Source organism: Aedes albopictus, chromosome 3, assembly GCF_035046485.1.
Source record: "Aedes albopictus strain Foshan chromosome 3, AalbF5, whole genome shotgun sequence".
In the NCBI taxonomy this organism is placed as follows: Eukaryota; Metazoa; Arthropoda; class Insecta; order Diptera; family Culicidae; genus Aedes; species Aedes albopictus.
This window is the reverse complement of record NC_085138.1, coordinates 182,817,390-182,836,047: the sequence shown is the minus strand read 5'-3', so window position 1 is coordinate 182,836,047 and position 18,658 is coordinate 182,817,390. Positions and strand designations below refer to the sequence as shown.

Below are 18,658 nucleotides of genomic sequence, written 5' to 3'. Positions count from 1 at the left end.
CATAGTCAGCAGTTAAGAGTAACAAAACCAATTCGCGGACTGTGTCCGCTGTTCAGTTTCATATTATCAAGTGTCGCGCCGGTTCGTTACCGTTGGTGTCCCATCAGTATACAATATAATTAATTACTTAATCAAAATACAAGAAGAATCAGTGAATAGATCATTAATAATCTTTGAATTAAAAGTTAAATAAGTTTTATCTTTTTTTAAAACCCCGAACCGCCCGTCCGACACAAGATTCTATATTGGGTTCCTGGTCACTGCGGAATTGAAGGTAACGAAAGAGCAGATATGTTAGCTAGGCTCGGATCGTCACACCAATTTATAGGACCAGAACCCTTTTGTGGGCCTTCTACTGCATCTCTTAAAATGGAGCTGAAGGTATGGAAATTATTAAAAGTGGATGCCAATTGGAAAAACACTTCAATAGCGAGGCAGGCGAAACGTTTCATTAATCCAAACGATAAAATGACTCGCAAAATATTGAAACTCTACAAGAAAGATATTAGTATGTATACTGGCCTTATGACAGGTCATTGCCGATATCATTTGAAGCCTACCGGAAAACTTCAAAATGATCTGTGTCGTTTTTGCAACACAGAAAAGGAAGACTTTTTGGCCTTGCAGTCTTCGGTGTGCAATCAAAACGACATATGTTTTCTATGCCCGACGTTTCAATGGTCTATGCCATCTTTCTCAAGGGTTCTATTCAAAAATTGGACGTATTACATATTAAATTGAACAGGGAAAACTACAAAGGTGAACACAAAACTTACAGAAAAAATCGTTCTTCGTCTGGTGGTATGGAATGCACATAGAATGTAGTCAAATTTTGGACGGACTTCATCAATTTCCTACAATTTAACAAACAATGGTCAAAACAAGCAATTTTACATAACATTTAAGACACTACTAACTATTTTTATCACGAAAAACTAGGAAGTTTGGTATGGCGGAACACTACTCTTTTCGTCACTATACTATTCTAATTTAAACCGTCAATTTAATTCTAGTCAGAAATCTGTTTAAATATTGGATACAAGTTCTGTGGGTTGAAATTTCCTATTGGGTGTCATTGTCGTTAGTGTTAGTATTGTCAGTTATCTGCCTATTTACATGGTTTGTTTTGGTTCTAGTCTTTAGTGTGTGTAATATTCCTGCATAATAGCATCCACAAGAAAAGGAAGACTCGGAACACTTGTTATGCCATTGTCCGGCAATTTTTAATCAAAGAATATGGTTCTTCAAAAAGGGGCTACTTGCACTCTTTGAAATCTGGAGAACAAATTCCAGTACGGTAGTGCACTTCATCCGAAGTGTTGCCGACTCTGGCAGCACGGAAATTTCGAATACTGAATCGACCTTCGATACCCCCCGATCGGACTCTATGCGTACAAATTGACAGCGACAAGGCGTAAGACCCAAAGCGTAACGAATGTCAGGATGACGGATAGAATAGGTAGATGTGATGTGAACTTGCAAGTCATGTGTGAAGCAGTAGTCGTTTGATCCAAATTTATTACTTTGAATTAAAGTTGAATTCGTAGATTATATTTAGTTAATTTAACGAGATTGCTCAGTTTGTTGCACTGTAAGTTGTTTGTAGTCTGTTAAATACAGAAAAATCCCAAATTACCCTAGTATTGTTCCCGTACAGGTTACCGCGATCTGATTGTTTCGGATATTGCTAGGATTGTGTCTGCGTGTGATCTCTAAATTTCCTTTGTAAGTTTATGAGCATTTATTGGGGTCCAAAATTAAGAATAATGAATTATTACCCTATATAGGCATACATTTAGTCCTGTGGACGATAAATTGGATTATTACTTCTAAGATTGTTGGGATAGAGCTAACTGAGGATACCACTTTGTAAGTAATTATGCATTTCTTATACTCAGGCCATTTTTACATAATAAATCTTACTCCCAGCTTAAGAACTCGGCACCACAACATCAACCGTGCGATTCTAATAGAAGGTCCGAAATTCTTCCCAACAAAGCTTAAGAAAGTGCTTCGAATAGTGAAGGTAAGGATGCCTGAAACGGATCGGTTCGACTGCAAGCTCTGCCAGAGGTCGAATAACGTGGACGACATGGTCTTCTGCGCAGTGTGCCAAGAATGGTATCACTACCAATGCGTGGGAGTGACGTCAGCGATAGCTAACGAAAGCTGGATGTGCGCACGGTGTGCGGCTTTGCCGTCATCGACTCGGATCGGCGAGCTGTCTGGAAGTGATCTTGTATTCCCAGCTACTAACGTCAACGTTTCCTCCACTATGACTACCGATCCACCGTTAGCCGCAGCACCGAACTCCTCAGTTGTAACGATCGCAACCAACTCTGGGTTTACGCTAGCTGGAACAGCCGCATTTTCAACGACATCGTCGACTGTGCCTCCTGGATTGGCGCCGCCCGCTGTGGCTGGGCCCTACGGTCGGGTTCCGGCAACGATGATTTCAACTACTACGACTAATTACGGCCAACCTTTGCTGACAGAGCAGGCAAGAGCGAGTCTGCAATGGGTGCAGGAACATCGAGCATTCCTCGAGCAGCAGTTGGAAGAGAGCCACAAGAAGGAACTGGAGAGGAAGAAGGCAATGCTCAGTCAACTAGCGAATAATGCGCTGCAAGGTGTCATCAGTGGGGCGGCATCGAACAGCTTCAATGAACAGTCCGCCGCGGTCGGGGTCGGCAATGTCGGAGGCTGGCTGGGACGGATGATCGACGAGATGGACAATCTGTCAATCACACCAGTGAGCACGGGGCCACAGGTGACAACACCGGTCACACCCGTATTCAACAACAGCTCCACACCAACGACGGCGGGTTCTGCAAATCAGTATGTATTCGATCCGTCTTTCTCATCCCTGATGTTTGGGGTCCCTAGTGCCATGTCGAGAGTTTCCACAGGCCCGGTTTCTTCAGGTCAGTGTTCTACAACGCCATCTATTCCTTTGTACGGATATTCGCCACCTGGGGGGGATCACTCTCGACAAATCAGTGCGTTTCCTATTAGCACTCAGGTTTCCTCGATGGATTTGAGGAATGCGAACATGACAAACGTGGTAACGGCCTGTCCGACGATTCCAACAGTATCGATTCCGCAACCATCGGTTTATGGGGGGTTTTCAGTGAACGCAAGTGCACCTAGATTGAACCAAAATCCCATCGTATCGCAAGCTCCCGTGGGTGGGTATTATCCAGCGAGTTCAGCTCTTCCGTCAAGCTTCCCGTGCCCGGTGGGTCCAACGCAGCAACAACTGTTGGCGAGGCAAGTCATGCCGAGAGATCTTCCGCCGTTTCGAGGGGATCCTGAGGATTGGCCGCTGTTTTTCAGTGCGTACACCAATTCGACGGCCGCCTGTGGGTATTCCAATGTGGAAAATTTGGCTCGGCTACAACGTGCGCTACAGGGCAAAGCGTTCGAGGCGGTGAAGAGCCGCTTACTCCTTCCGGCGTGTGTCCCTCATGTCATGTCCACGTTGTACATGCTGTACGGTAGACCGGAGCTAATAATCCAGACATTGTTGGACAAAGTTCGTGAGACTCCAGCACCAAGAGCAGACAGGTTGGAAACGTTAATCACTTTCGGCATGGCGGTTCAAAACCTGTGCGACCACATCGAGGCAACTGGGCAAATGGCACACATGTGTAACCCAGTTTTACTGCGAGAATTGGTGGACAAAATTCCCGCGCAGCTACGTTTGAACTGGGCGCTCTACAAACAGCAGCTAGCAACGGCCGATCTACGTACGTTTGCTGGGTTCATGTCCATGCTAGTGGCAGCCGCCTCGGACGTCACAGTTACTACGGATTCCAAGCAACCTCGATCGGGACGAGGAGAGCGTGGCAGAGACAAGAATTTCCTCAACGCTCACGCGGCCAGTGAACCAACCACAAAGCAACATTGTCAAGAAGAGGAACCGAGGAAGTCGGAGGTCAAAGAGGTGCTGTGCCTGGCGTGCGACGGTCGTAATCACAAGGTGAAAGATTGTGCAACATTCAAAAGGTGGGATGTGAACAGCCGCTGGAAGACCATTCAAGATCATTCCCTTTGTCGTACGTGTCTAGGGAAACACGGACGGCGTCCTTGCAAGATACAAACTGTTTGCGGTGTAGAAGGTTGTCAGCAGCGGCACCATCAGCTGCTACACTCCAGCGCTCAGAAGCAACGTCCATCGGGCAAGGAAGGTCAGAACACGACAAAGCAGAGCGATAATTCTGGCGGAGGGCTGAATGCACACCGTGCCACTAAGAAGTCTACACTGTTTCGGATCGTTCCCGTTAAGCTGTCGTGGAAAGGGAAGTCGGTACAAACTTATGCGTTTTTGGACGATGGATCGGACATGACTCTGGTCGAACAATCGATTGCAGAACGATTAGGCATTGATGACGGCGAACCAATTCCCCTTTGCCTAACTTGGACAAGCAACGTGACTCGACAGGAACCGAAGTCCCAACGTATTCGTCTGGAGATATCCGGAGAAGGCAAGAACGAACTATTTTCGCTGCATGATGCAAGAACGGTGTCTAGCCTCAATCTTCCGAAACAAACGCTGAACTATGGAGATTTGGCCCGGAAATACACGTACCTTCGGGGTCTCCCGGTCACCAGCTATGAGGCAGCCGTGCCTGGCATCTTGATCGGTTCAAACAACGCCAGCTTGACTGCAACGCTGAGTTTGCGCGAGGGTCAACTAGGCGACCCCCTTGCCAGCAAGACTCGGCTCGGCTGGTCGGTCTATGGTTACACTGCTGAAGGAGAGAAGGCAACCAACTTCACGCTGCACGTGTGCGAGTGCCGACAAGAATACCAGGTGGATCAAGATCTCCACAATCTCGTCCAGCAGCATTTCTCTATCGAAAGCGTCGGTGTTTCGGCCGACAAGGGGCCAGAATCAGAGGAGCACAAGCGTGCTCGACGGATTCTAGAGGAGACAACAAAACGCGTTTCAAATAGGTTTGAGACTGGTCTTTTGTGGCGTTATGACCATGTGGAGTTTCCGAACAGTTTTCCCATGGCAATGAGGCGTCTGGAATGTTTCGAGCGAAGGATGAAGAAGGACCCGGAGTTGCAGTTAAGTGTACAGCGACAGATCGGCGAGTATTTGGAGAACAACTATATCCATGAAGTGACGCAGCAGGAAAGTAGATCTACTGACCCTCGCAAGGTGTGGTATTTGCCTTTAGGCGCCGTGAGAAATCCGAAGAAGCCGGGCAAAATAAGGCTCGTTAGGGATGCTGCGGCGAAAGTAGGTGGCGTTTCTTTCAACTCCATGCTCCTTAAGGACAAGGTATTTGGAGTACATTGCTCAAAATTTCTAGAGCACCGTTTTTTAGAACCATTGAACGGATTTGGATTAAAATGCATCACGCTGTTGACAACCACTGAACAATTAGCGTGATGCATTTTCATCCAAATCCGTTCAACGGTTCTAAAAAACGGTGCTCTAGAAATTTTGAGCTATGTACTCCAAATACCTTGTCCTTAAGGGTCCAGACTTGCTGACACCTCTTGCTTCGGTGCTCTGCAGATTTCGCGAACGGCCGGTAGCTGTTTGCGGGGATCTAAAGCAAATGTTCCACCAGTTCCGAATTCGCCAAGAAGATGTACACAGCCAACGGTTCCTCTACAGGGAACATCCAACGAAACCTGTCAAGACCTTTGTGATGGATGTCGGTACGTTTGGGGCTACTTGCTCTCCCTGTCAGGCCCAATACATTAAAAATCTTAATGCGAAAGAACACGAAGGAGAATTCCCGGAGGCAGCAAAAGCGATCGAAGAGAAGCACTATGTCGACGATTACCTCGACAGCTTCGACACAGAAGAGGAAGCGGTCAAGGTCGCACTTGAAGTGAAGGAAGTACACGCTCGTGGAGGTTTCTGTATCCGGAATTGGCACTCTAACTCGGACACCCTCTTGAAACGGGTCGGGGAACCCAAGGGAGTACAGCCGAAAGTCATCAGCATCGATTCGGAGTGCGAAGTGGAACGAGTTTTGGGCCTTTTATGGCTGCCAGAAGAAGATGTGATTGCGTTTGCCAACAACCAGGAGCTGGACTCAAACAAGCAAATAAGAACCCGAAGAGGCATATCGAAAAGAGTAGTCCAGTCTACAAGCTGTCGCCGTTCTTGGACGAGAATGGCGTGATGCGAGTGGACAGTCGTATAGGTGCAGTTCCATACGTCACGTACGACTTCAAGTTTCCGGTGATTCTACCACGCCACCACCATCTCACCGAGTTGATCATCGACTGGTATCACCGCCGGTACCTACACGCCAATCACGCGACAGTACTCAATGAAGCTCGTCAGCGGTTCCATATCTCGAGTCTCCGCACGGTAATACGGCAGGTTATTAAGAAGTGCCAGAACTGCAAGATTACCAAAGCAGTTCCAGTAACTCCTAGAATGGCTCCCCTTCCGGAGTCACGTTTAGCGGCCATGGCGCGGCCGTTCTCCTACGTCGGGCTCGACTACTTCGGGCCGATCCAGGTCCGGATTGGACGCAGCTGTGTAAAACGGTGGGTGGCATTATTTACGTGCCTAACAGTGAGAGCCGTACACCTGGAAGTCGTTCACTCACTCTCCACGGAGTCATGCAAGATGGCGGTTCGTCGATTTGTAGCGCGTCGTGGGTCACCAATCGAAATCCACTCAGATAATGGTACAAACTTTCAAGGGGCTAGTCGAGAGTTGCGAGATCAGATTAAAGCGATCGATCAACAACTGGCCGAAACGTTTACCAACTCGAACACAAAATGGAAATTTAACCCTCCGTCCGCACCACACTTTGGTGGCGTTTGGGAGTGACTTGTGAGGTCTGTGAAGGTGGCACTTGGCTCATTGTGCAGCAATCGGAATCCTGACGATGAGACCCTACTGACGGTTATATCGGAAGCAGAATCTATAGTTAACTCTAGACCGCTTACTTCCATTCCTCTGGAGAGCGCCAACCAAGAAGCCCTGACTCCAAACCACTTTATCTTGCTAAGCTCTAGTGGAGTCGTCCAACCACCTACTAAGTTGGCCGAGCCAGCAAAGGCCACTCGCACGAACTGGAGCTTGGCCAGACAGCTCGTGGATCACTTCTGGCGGCGATGGATTACCGAATATCTTCCGACGATTGCCATCAGAAGTAAATGGTTCAGTGAAGCAGATAGTCTCAAGGTGAACGATCTTGTCCTAATCGTTGATGAAGGTCTACGCAACGGATGGATGAGAGGTCGGGTAACAGCGGCAATTCCCGGAACTGATGGGCGAATTCGTCAAGCCATGGTCCAGACAGCTGGGGGGTTGTTTCGGCGCCCGGTGACCAAGTTGGCAGTGCTCCAGGTGCAAGACGATAGTAACGCAGAGGTAACAGAGAGGTCACAGGTGCGTTACGGGTCGGGGGATGTTGCCGACTCTGGCAGCACGGAAATTTCGAATACTGAATCGACCTTCGATACCCCCCGATCGGACTCTATGCGTACAAATTGACAGCGACAAGGCGTAAGACCCAAAGCGTAACGAATGTCAGGATGACGGATAGAATAGGTAGATGTGATGTGAACTTGCAAGTCATGTGTGAAGCAGTAGTCGTTTGATCCAAATTTATTACTTTGAATTAAAGTTGAATTCGTAGATTATATTTAGTTAATTTAACGAGATTGCTCAGTTTGTTGCACTGTAAGTTGTTTGTAGTCTGTTAAATACAGAAAAATCCCAAATTACCCTAGTATTGTTCCCGTACAGGTTACCGCGATCTGATTGTTTCGGATATTGCTAGGATTGTGTCTGCGTGTGATCTCTAAATTTCCTTTGTAAGTTTATGAGCATTTATTGGGGTCCAAAATTAAGAATAATGAATTATTACCCTATATAGGCATACATTTAGTCCTGTGGACGATAAATTGGATTATTACTTCTAAGATTGTTGGGATAGAGCTAACTGAGGATACCACTTTGTAAGTAATTATGCATTTCTTATACTCAGGCCATTTTTACATAATAAATCTTACTCCCAGCTTAAGAACTCGGCACCACAACATCAACCGTGCGATTCTAATAGAAGGTCCGAAATTCTTCCCAACACGAAGTGTAGTGCCGTGCAAGGGAAATGCTTCATGTCAATCAATGACGACCACTCCTGCATCCTATGCAACATCATATAAGACTTTGTGTTAGCTGGGGTGGTAACAGATCTAGGAGTATGTGCACAGGACGAAAGACTTCCGGCTCCTGACCTTCAAGAGATTGAGGAGGAGGTTGGCCGGTTGAAAAACATCAAAGCCGCTGGAGCAGATCAACTACCAAGAGAGCTTCTAAAATACGGTGGAGAAGCACTGGTGAGAGCACTACACAGGATCATTACCAAGATTTGGTAGGAGGAAGTATTACCGGAGGAATGGATGGAAGATATCGTGTGTCCCATCTACAAAAAGGGCGACAAGTTGGATTGCGGGAACTAACGCGCGATCACACTACTGAGCGCTGCCTACAAGATACTCTCTCAAATTTTATGCCACTGTCTTTTTTTTTTTTGGTTTTTATTTCTGTGTATTTTAACTAAAGCTAATTGGGTTCTTTAGGGGTATCCGGATTATTTCATAATCGGATTTTCCGCCCAAAAATTATTCGAAATCCAAAATTTCATAATTTTTGGAGTTCAGAAACTATTTTTAAAATGCATTTCAAGTTTGTATGGGGAATTTTTTTTGTTCGGGTCGAACTGTCACTTTATCGATTGAACTGTCATTCTATCCACGAAAATCAAAATTGTTTTGTTAATTTAACCATCAAAACAAAGGTATTGGAATCCAATAAAATCACGTTATGCTCAGAAAAATTAGTTCTTTCGATTAGGCTGTAGAAAATAGCAATATTTTATTCACTAAACAACCCAATTCTACACTACTACACTTGATGCCACTGTCTATTACCGATTGCAAGAAAGTTCGTGGAGCAATGGATCAATGAAGTAAACTTTTCTTTCGTTCGCCGCATGTAAATAAAGGCGCCACCGTATATGGACATTAACATTGTGACAGCAGTGGAGTTATGTCAAACACACAAGGCTACAGTGGCGCTATCTGTTCATTTCATAGCGGCCGTTTTAGTTATTTTAGTGATCCATTCATGGATGAACGCGCTACAACGGACCAGATGTTCGTCATCCGCGAAGTGTTGCAGAAATGTTGCGAATACAACGTGCCCACACATCACTTGTTCATCGATTTCAAGTCGGCGTATGATACAATCGATCGAGAACAGCTATGGCAGATTATGCACGATTACGGATTCTCGGATAAACTGATACGATTGATCAAGGCGACGATGGATCGAGTGATGTGTGAAGTTCGATTATCAGGTACACCTTCGAGTCCCTTCGAACCTCGCAGAGGGTTACGGCGAGGTGATGGTCTTTCGAGCTTGCTGTTCAACATTGCATTAGAGGGTGTAATAAAGAGAGGGGGGATAAACACGAGTGGGACGATTTTCACGAAGTCTGTTCAGCTGCTTGATTTCGCTGATGATATTGATATTGTAGCTCGTAAATTTGAGACAATGGCGGAAACGTACATAAATAATGAAGCAGGCGAATCGGATTAGTCGTTAATGTGTCGAAGAGAAAATACCAGGCCAAACATTTCAATAGGTCCTATCTGCATTGAGAGGCTCTCTTTGTTCACTTTCTCTTTCAATTATTGCAATGTAATAATACATTTTTCAACTATTTTTGCAGTACAAATCAAAAGACGATTGTTTTGACCATCGTTCAATGCAAGGAGACAATCATAATACAAATAAACAGCTGAGATATTAACGAAAGAGAGGGAAACCAAAGAGAGCCTCTCTTCTGCAGATAGGACCTTTAGACATGTTTGGCCTGATACATGATGGCAAAGGGCGTCAGGGAGGAATCACTACGCCCGCCACCCCGAATTTCTATCGACGGTGATGATATCGAGGCGGTTGAAGAATTTGTGTACTTGGGCTCACTGGTGACCGCCGACAACGACACCAGCTGAGAAATTCAGAGGCGCATTGTGGCAGGAAATCGTGCTTAATTTGGACTCCGCAGAACTCTACGATCGAATAAAGTTCGCCGTAACACGAAGCTAACTATCTACAAAACGCTGATTGGACCGGTAGTCCTCTATGGGCACGAAACATGGACTCTACGTGCAGAAAGCCAATGCGCCCTTGGAGTTTTCAAACGGAAGGTGTTGCGTACCATCTACGGCGGAGTGCAGATGGAAGACGGGACTTGGAGAAGGCGAATGAACCACGAGCTGCATCAGCTGCTAAAAGAACCAACCATCGTCCATACCGCGAAAATCGGGAGGATACGGTAGACGGGTCACGTCATCAGGATGTCGGATAGCAACCCGACTAAAATGGTTCTCGAGAGTCATCCGACCGGTACAAGAAGACGTGGAGCGCAGCGAGTTAGGTGGGTCGACCAAGTGGAAGACGATCTGCGGACCCTACGCAGAGTGCGGAACTGGAGACAAACAGCCATAGACCGAGTGGAATGGAGACGGCTACTATGTACAGCAGCGGCCACCCTGGCCTTAGCCTGATCGGTAAGGCACGTAAATGGCTCATCTGAACAAAAAAAAAATATGGAGGCAATTTTTCGGGCAATGATTAATTAGAAGACATGTGTAGGCCTGTCCCTAACAGGGACATGCAGACATGTCTCATATTAAAATCCGATTCAAGATGCCCTCTTAGGATTAAAAACTTCTAGACATAACGCAAGCTATGAAAATAACTAACGCTGCGAACAAAATGCAACCTGCTATAGAAAATACGATTATTGATTGATTGATTTGTCTTTATTAAAGAGACTTTCAGCCCTTGGCTGGTTCGTCTCTATTAATACGATTACAGGATTGACTGATGGACCAACAACACTTATGAGACACATTCTACCGTGACGTTACAACGCCTTTTCTTTCAGATTTTCCACTATAACTCGTAAATTCGACCGTAAACCCTAAGGGTAACTGGGCAAAATATATGTTCTCTGTTGTAATATCCAAATGCGAAGTCCTATTCTGCCCCCACTCGCATAACTGTCCCATATGAATAGGAATCCCAGCAAAGATGTGACTGTTATGCGAGTGGGGGCAGTATTGATATTATGCATTTTGTAGCGTTCCACTATAACATGTTCTATTTTATAGTGCTTCACTATATGAACACTGTGACCACGAAGCTCCACGTGCTGTGAAACAAAGACACAAACTTCAGCTTTTCTGCCGTGATTACAAATATGAAATAAAACATGAATAATGAACGAATAAGTTATGGAACAAATTTCTTCGGCAGTTTCTTAACCCTCTACTTCCCATGGTTGCTCTAGAGCACCATTGATTTTTGACGAACTCGGGACAAACTTAGTTACATTATGATGCAATAATTTTTAGAATAAGGTTAACCCAACTACTAACTACTTGTTTCAATAATGGAACTATTGATAAACAATCAAAAACCTATTGATTTATAACCATTTTTTTTTCATTGATTTCGAAAAATTTAGCCAATTTGCAATAACTTTCGTTCAAGCACTTTTTTCGGAAACGCTATTTTGGTATAGATATAGTCGTTCAAAGTCGTGGAAAGGAAAGGGTTAACCAATTAACTGTCCATGAAAGCCATTAACCGATTGAGTCTATTTTTTTACATGTGCATAGGAAATCCATCAAACATGGGACTCATATTGCGATTCACGGCAATATACCACTGCATGGTTGGTTATGCCGACGAAAATGAGATATAATATATTAAGAAACTGCCGAAGCCGTTATATTCCCTATGTAGTATCCTTTTGTCACACATTATTAATGTCGGCAACTCGGTATTCCAAAATAATCGTTTGATAATGATGAATCATACTGGTCACAAATACTCCTATGTAATAAGCTTACGTCTCTTACCCTTAAAATCGTGAGCAATCTCAAGATTACCAATGAATAAAAAGTACTTACTCTCCTGTGTCGGTGGCATGCCCGCCCCGTAGAGGTGCGCACCGCCCGAGAGGCCCACCATCCTCTCAAAGTCCTGGGTTAAACCCAGGTTGCTTTTGGTATCCACTTTGAGGCCTTTTGCTGATTCGACGCCGTTCCACCACAAGATCCAGTTATTGAAATACCACACTCACTTCCTGATGCTGACGGATTCTCCGACTACTGTTGGGCTCACTTTGTCATTGAGTAACAACACACATTAAACAACAGCTCGGAGCAGGAAACGACCTCTTGCAGCGCTGAACTAGCACAACACACGGCTTATGTGAGCAGAACCTCAGAAAATGCTTTCTCCGCAAAAAGAATTTCACTTTTTCCCCTCAAAACACTCTTGAAGCGCTTGTTTGTTACACCATCAGCTCAATGTTGCAAACAACAAAACTGTTATTGTTTATAAACTTCAGTCCACTTCTGGATCCAGTGAAAAGGTCGTTCCAAGGCAGAATCGAAACTCGACCAAAGCGGACAAGGAACACTGTTGTGCATTAATGATTTAATTTTCTTCCCGCTTCCTTCTACACCACCGCCGCCACAACCCGGTCAATGTAGGAGCATAACGATGCCATGCCCTATTTCAATACACTGCGCTCTTCTGTATATGTTTGGCACTGGTGCTACTGCTGCTAGGAAAAGTACCACCGAGGAAAATACTTCCCTTCCATGACTGCCTACTAGAGATCCACAATCAATCGGATTGATTTTTCTCCCCGACACCAACTCGAATCACTGTCACTTCATCCGCGTCGGAATCCGCTACAACACGGTCGCCTTTTTCCACCGCACAAACACTCCGATCAACACGAGAATCCGCGAAAAAATCCTGCAAAAATCTCCTATTCACTACACTTCCTTACCGCAATGATAGGATTTTTAAAATGGCGAATCGCTGTGTTCGTACTGCTTTTTTATGCCTTTCCCTGGCAGTGCTGCTTCGGCGATCTCCTGCTGCTTCTGGCGTCCGTCATCCGCACGCAAAACACCCGAATCCAAACCAAAGCAACTCTCTGTCAAACCGCTGGCCACAAATAAATAAACATCACAGTTGATCGGAATAGTCCAGTTTGACGTTCTGGCGGGGGTTGGTTGAAAATTACGTAAAAATGGTATCCGCACACGGAAATTCTACATGCTACACGGAGAAATTGAAAAACTCAAAATAATTAGGTACTTTTAAACTCAATTTTGAGTTCTTTTTCATTTCCCTTTTCATGCGCTTTTTCAGGGCAGGACAGATCTAACGAGAGAAAATCTGTGCACGAAATGTTGTTCAGAATTCCTCACAGTTCCTCAGATTTTCTCCCTTTTCTACCAAAGTGTGATCTGGCACCAATATCAAACTGCAAAGTGTTGCGTGTGCTGAATGGAAATAGCAGTTTTAGAGATGTCTTTCAACAAATTTCGTCGATCATTGATGAAAAGAGTAGCTCAGAATTTCTCAAAGTTGCTTTCGTTTGCACAGCGTCTTGCCCCTAGGCTCTTTCTATTGTTGTCAGAGAGCGAAGAGAGAAACAGCCCAACTTTTGCAGTTCCGTGCGTCAAGCCAACACTGAGTTTCTAGCACAGTACTCAAATTTAAGTAAATACAACTTTCGGTTGGGCGAAAAAAACTTAAAATTAGGTATTTTTTTCACATGGAAGCAAGCGGGAACAACCCAACAAAAACATCGATTCCATCAACTCAAAATTGGCTTGACGCACGCAACCCCGAAGTTGAGTGGAAAGAACTCACTTTTGGGTAGTTTCGTCTCTCCGTGATAGATTTTCTTATTTCCAATAATTGAGCCAAAGTGTGATCTGGCACCAATGTCAAACTGCAAAGTGTTACGTGTGCTGAACAAAAATTGTAGTTTTAGGGATGTCTTTCAACAAATTTCGTCGATCATCGATAAGAAGAGTAACTCAGAATCTCTCAGTGTTGCTCTTGTTTGCACAGTGTCTTGCCCCTAGGGCGAAAGTAACATGAGCGAGTTCTCTTCATCGACTCTCTCTTTTGCAAATTAAAGTTACAAGATGCAAATTCAATCGATTTTTTTACGCTTAGACGCTAGATTGCATCGCAACCTAGGGATTAATGACCAAAAAGTGCAACCATACCTGCATCTTGTCACTTTAATTTGAAGAAGAGAGAGTCGATGAAGAGAACTCGCTCATGTTACTTTCGCCCTTATTTAAACTGAATCTAGAACTATTTCTAATTTGTGATCTCAAACCTCATGCTAGATTTTCTTTTTCCAACTACCGTCTACCCCCGTTGGTTTGACCTCATCTAATCTGAACACTTTTTAATTTGACCCCCTCTAATCTGCACATCGTTCAAACCGAGGTTCAAACTAAAAACCCGATTTAATCCACCTATGGTGAACAGAACCCTTCTTACACTTATTAAACATATTGTTGTATTATGCGTATTAAGCAAATTTATTTTGTGTGATTGACCGAAAGTTCTAAAAATATTGTGGATTTGACATCTAGTGCATTGGTTCCCAAAATAGCATCAGACCATGGACTTACCAGAAATGCCAGACACCTCCTAGAATCTTATATGGAATGTTAAAAAAATAGCTTTCATATTCTAGAATATTGTATCTTTTGTTAACTGCCAAATAATCTTGAATCGATTAACAAATGGATAAGAAAGTCAGCGAGATGCACTTTGTCTAATATCTCTTAATCAGTCGAATAAATTAGCTCCGAAGTACTTGGTATTCATGGTTATGGTGTAAAAAGGACAAAAATGATATATCTACTAAGTTAATCAGTTTTGGCATTAACTACACTCAGAAAAAATAACATATTAAATTTAAAAGTTCTGCACTTAGATTGAGACCAGTTGCTTTTACACTTGGAAAATATGTGCAGCGCAATCAAATCTTTGCCGATTCAATCATGATAGAATTAATGTGCGTCGCTATTGGTTTTCAATCGTACAATGCATAGTTTTCATTATGACGAATAACAACATGATTTGCACGTGGGATTAGCTTCGAAATGTAAATAAATAAAAATTTTACACCATTTACGACCAAGCTGATTTTATTAAACTGTATACTTAACACTAATTCATTACGAATTTTAGCATGTGAGTCGCAACTGCAAGCTTCCATTCGCACCTGTATCCGGCAGCTCCCAAATCGTTCAGGAAATCGTCCTTGGTGAGGGTGGCGAAGTGGCCAACATTGTAGTGCAATTCTCTACAGAAAATACAAAAGGGATGTGTAGTTTGAAAAAGTTTGTACAATCAGAATGTTGGCTTCTTACCTTCATAAACAGCAAGCAACTCGGTCAACGGAGCACCACGTATGAAAATGAAATTTTTCACGACAAAATGTGTGTTTTCTGCGCGCGCCATGTTCGTTCCATGATTGTTATGCTTGTATTTGGATTTTATGTTGACAGGGTTGCTTTTTATGATGCTGCACTCTAAATATATTACAGGAAGAATGAAATTTAATAATGCAACTTTTAAGTTTCATTTGTTGCACATAGAATGATTTTTCTCTCTCTCGTTCTCAATTTATGTGCTTTCTGCACTTAGATTCTATCAGTAAATTAATTTGAGTGAGTTATTTTGGCTGTCCGGTTCTTGCATTTTTCCCACAATATATAAATTCAAAGCTTTCATTTAACATCTTGTTAGTTTTCATAAAATTCATGTGTATTTGTGATTTGTTAATTATAATTTTGTTGAAAACAATAACCTGCTAGAATACACTTTGTATGAGATCAGCATAATTTATTGAAAAATAATTTCCCATAGACTGGTGAAAAACTAATGCAAGATAACAAGTGAATATAATAATAAAAAAGAATTTATTGAAATACTCTTCCTAAGATATCTCAGTAATCAAATGTCGAATCGAAATAAAATTTCAGGGCCTTATACAAGGATATTGTAGCTTTCATTTGGTGCTTAGAGAACCCAAATTGGTTGACAGATGGCTGGAATATTTATTATGGTACCCTTGGTCCAAAATCTCTCAAAAAGTTAACCTTACTCCCAAGTACTCTTTGAAAGATATCTCGGTAATCAAATGTCCAATCCTAATGAAATTGTATAGGGTTCTACTAGAATGTTGTAGCTTTCATTTGGTGCAAGGATAACCGAAATCGGTTGACAGACGGCTAAGATATTTATTATTATACAATTGGTCAAACATCTCAAAAAGTTTAGTTGTATAAATCCTAAGTACTCTTCGAAAGATATCTCTGTAACCAAATGTTCAATCGAAATAAAATTTCTGGGTGATCAACTAGGATGCTGTAGCTTTCATTTGGTGCCAAGAGAACTTAAATCGATTGACAAACGGCCGGAATATTTATTATGATACACTTGGTCAAAAATCTTTAAAAGTTTAGAAATATGACTCATAAGTACTCTTCGAGAGATATCTCGGTAACCAAACGTCCAATCGAAAAAAAAATCAATAGCGTTCTACTACGATGTAGTAGCTTTCATTTGCTTCTAAGAGAACTCACAGACGGCTGAGAAACGTGCGTGACTTTTTTTTGTAACGCACATACACACACACATACACATATACGCACACTGAACGTGTTCAGCCAGTTACAAAGTTGCCCTACTGACGAGCACTGGCGTTATCTGAAGCGGATACTTCGGTATGTTAAGGGAACTCTCGATGTTGGCCTGGAATTTCAAGGCGGGGATTCTGAAGCGGCGCTGGTGGTTTTCTCTGATGCAGATTGGGGAAACGACATCAACGACAGGCGATCGATGAGCGGCTACATTCTGCGGGTGTTTGGAGGTACAGTGGCTTGGTTGACGCGTAAGCAACAAACAGTGGCATTGTCTTCGACGGAGGCCGAGTTTGTGGCGCTATGTACAGCCACCTGTGAGGGCATATGGATGCGTAGATAGCTGGCAGATTTGGGAGTCGTTATCAAGGAATCAGTCGTGTATTACGAAGATAACCAATCCTGTATGCGAGTGGCAGAAGAGCCGAGAGATAGTCGGCGTATGAAACACGTTGACATCAAATTCAACTTTATCCGGGAACTGGTTCAACGAGGCGATATGGTGATCAAATACATTCCTTCGGAACGACAGTTGGCGGATGTAATGACAAAAGGGCTACCAGCAGTGGCCTTTAAGCGACTCTTGGAGGCGATTGGTATCAAAGGTTCCAGAAATTGAGCAGGGGTGTTAAGATACAATTTCAGTAACGGGTAACGGGCACAGCCCTGCCAATGTTTTGACGTTTATGTTGGTACGCCTTCAGCGACCAGTCTTTTCTAACGAGTCTGGAATAACAAAGAGGAGAAACGTCAAAATTGGAACAGCCGATTTGCTGTCATCCCCATAGTTCCAATCGAGCAGGAGACCTGTCAAAACGACCAGGATTCGCCACTTTGGTATACTCGAGACACTTTAGTCTTTTCTATAGACACTATAGATTCCATAGACTCGCGGAGACATGGTTGAGCAATGCGATTTTAGTGTGTTTTTCCGTGAATTTAGAGTGTACCGAGCGAATATGACGTCACGCAATCCATTGTCGCTATTGAAATCGTGACGTCATGCTCGTTTGGCTACACGAACTGACAGTTCGTTTGGCTACAGTTGTCTTCGCCTTCGCGAGTCTATGGAATCTATAGTGTCTATAGTCTTTTCCTGTTGTCATTCTAAATTGTTCTTTCGATTAATAAACACGTTTTCATATTTTGTTCTAATCGTTCCGCGTTTTCAATGTCCGTCCTAATTCCATAATCTTATCAGGACATAGGGTGGCCCACTCGCTCTGTCATTCTCCCTGCAACAATAAACAAAACCACCCAAATAACAGCAGCATCTCCCTTGGCATAAAATTTTGGCAATAATACTCAAAACCAACTACTTTTGAATTTCAAAAGGATGTCTTGATTTAATCCCCGAAAAACTCCAGAATAATGTTAAACGTAGCAGAAACGCCTTAAGAAATCCCAAAATATTTCGCCAAAAAATTATCATCGAATTCCAAGAGGCAACCAACTGGGATGGTGCAAGATAATCTCTAGGATCTACAGAGGAATCTCAGAAAAAAAACTCTTTAGGGAAACCTAAAATAAGTTCTCGAGAAGTTCCTAGTGATTTCACAGAAAAAAATCCTTGAAATTTCCAAAAAGTATCCCAGAAAACCAACTTTGAGAATGATGATGAACCTGGGCTTGTTAGTGGAACAGCTTTAAGGACAAGGTATTTGGATAACATCAAAATTTCTAGAGCACCGTTTTTTAGAACCGTTGAATGGATTTGGATGAAAATGCATCACGCTAATTGTTCAGTGGTTGCCAAAAGCGTGATGCATTTTCATCCGAATCCGTTCAACGGTTCTAAAAAACGGTGCTCTAGAAATTTTGAGCAATGTACTCCAAATACCTTGTCCTTAAGTAAAAAGAACAGTACTGAACCCGATTTTCTTTTTACCAACTCTGAGAAATTATGTATTTTTTAAAGCATACTGCGATTTCAAAATGATGTCAGTTTAATGCGAAAGAGAGAACATGAACAACTGTGAGTAATTCTGATTTGGATAGGATCACTTTGTTTTCGAATAGGACGAATTTTGGATTGCAGGGATTACTGTGATCCTTTGTGAAACCATGTGAAGTGAATTATCACTAACAAACAGACGTGCAACAA

The 18,658-nt window shown here is 43.2% G+C and overlaps 2 protein-coding genes across 3 annotated transcripts in view; one reads left to right on the top strand and one right to left on the bottom strand.

Annotated features, from left to right (window-relative positions):
* LOC109417340 (mothers against decapentaplegic homolog 4) overlaps window positions 1-13,004 on the bottom strand; it is a 40,974-nt gene extending 27,970 nt beyond the window's left edge. For both annotated transcript variants that reach the window (XM_062856097.1, XM_062856098.1), the window contains exon 1: window positions 11,983-13,004. In XM_062856097.1, the coding sequence (XP_062712081.1) occupies window positions 11,983-12,043 (61 nt within the window). In that variant the 5' untranslated portion in view covers window positions 12,044-13,004. The remainder of the gene's footprint in view (window positions 1-11,982) is intronic.
* On the top strand, window positions 1,342-7,483 carry LOC134284297 (uncharacterized). The gene is made up of 5 exons (XM_062843094.1): window positions 1,342-1,869; window positions 1,930-5,226; window positions 5,534-5,980; window positions 6,022-6,525; window positions 6,997-7,483. The coding sequence occupies exons 2-5, from the start codon at window positions 2,033-2,035 to the stop codon at window positions 7,481-7,483; spliced, it is 4,632 nt and encodes a 1,543-aa protein (XP_062699078.1). The 5' UTR covers window positions 1,342-1,869; window positions 1,930-2,032.
* Window positions 13,005-18,658: the final 5,654 nt, after the last annotated feature.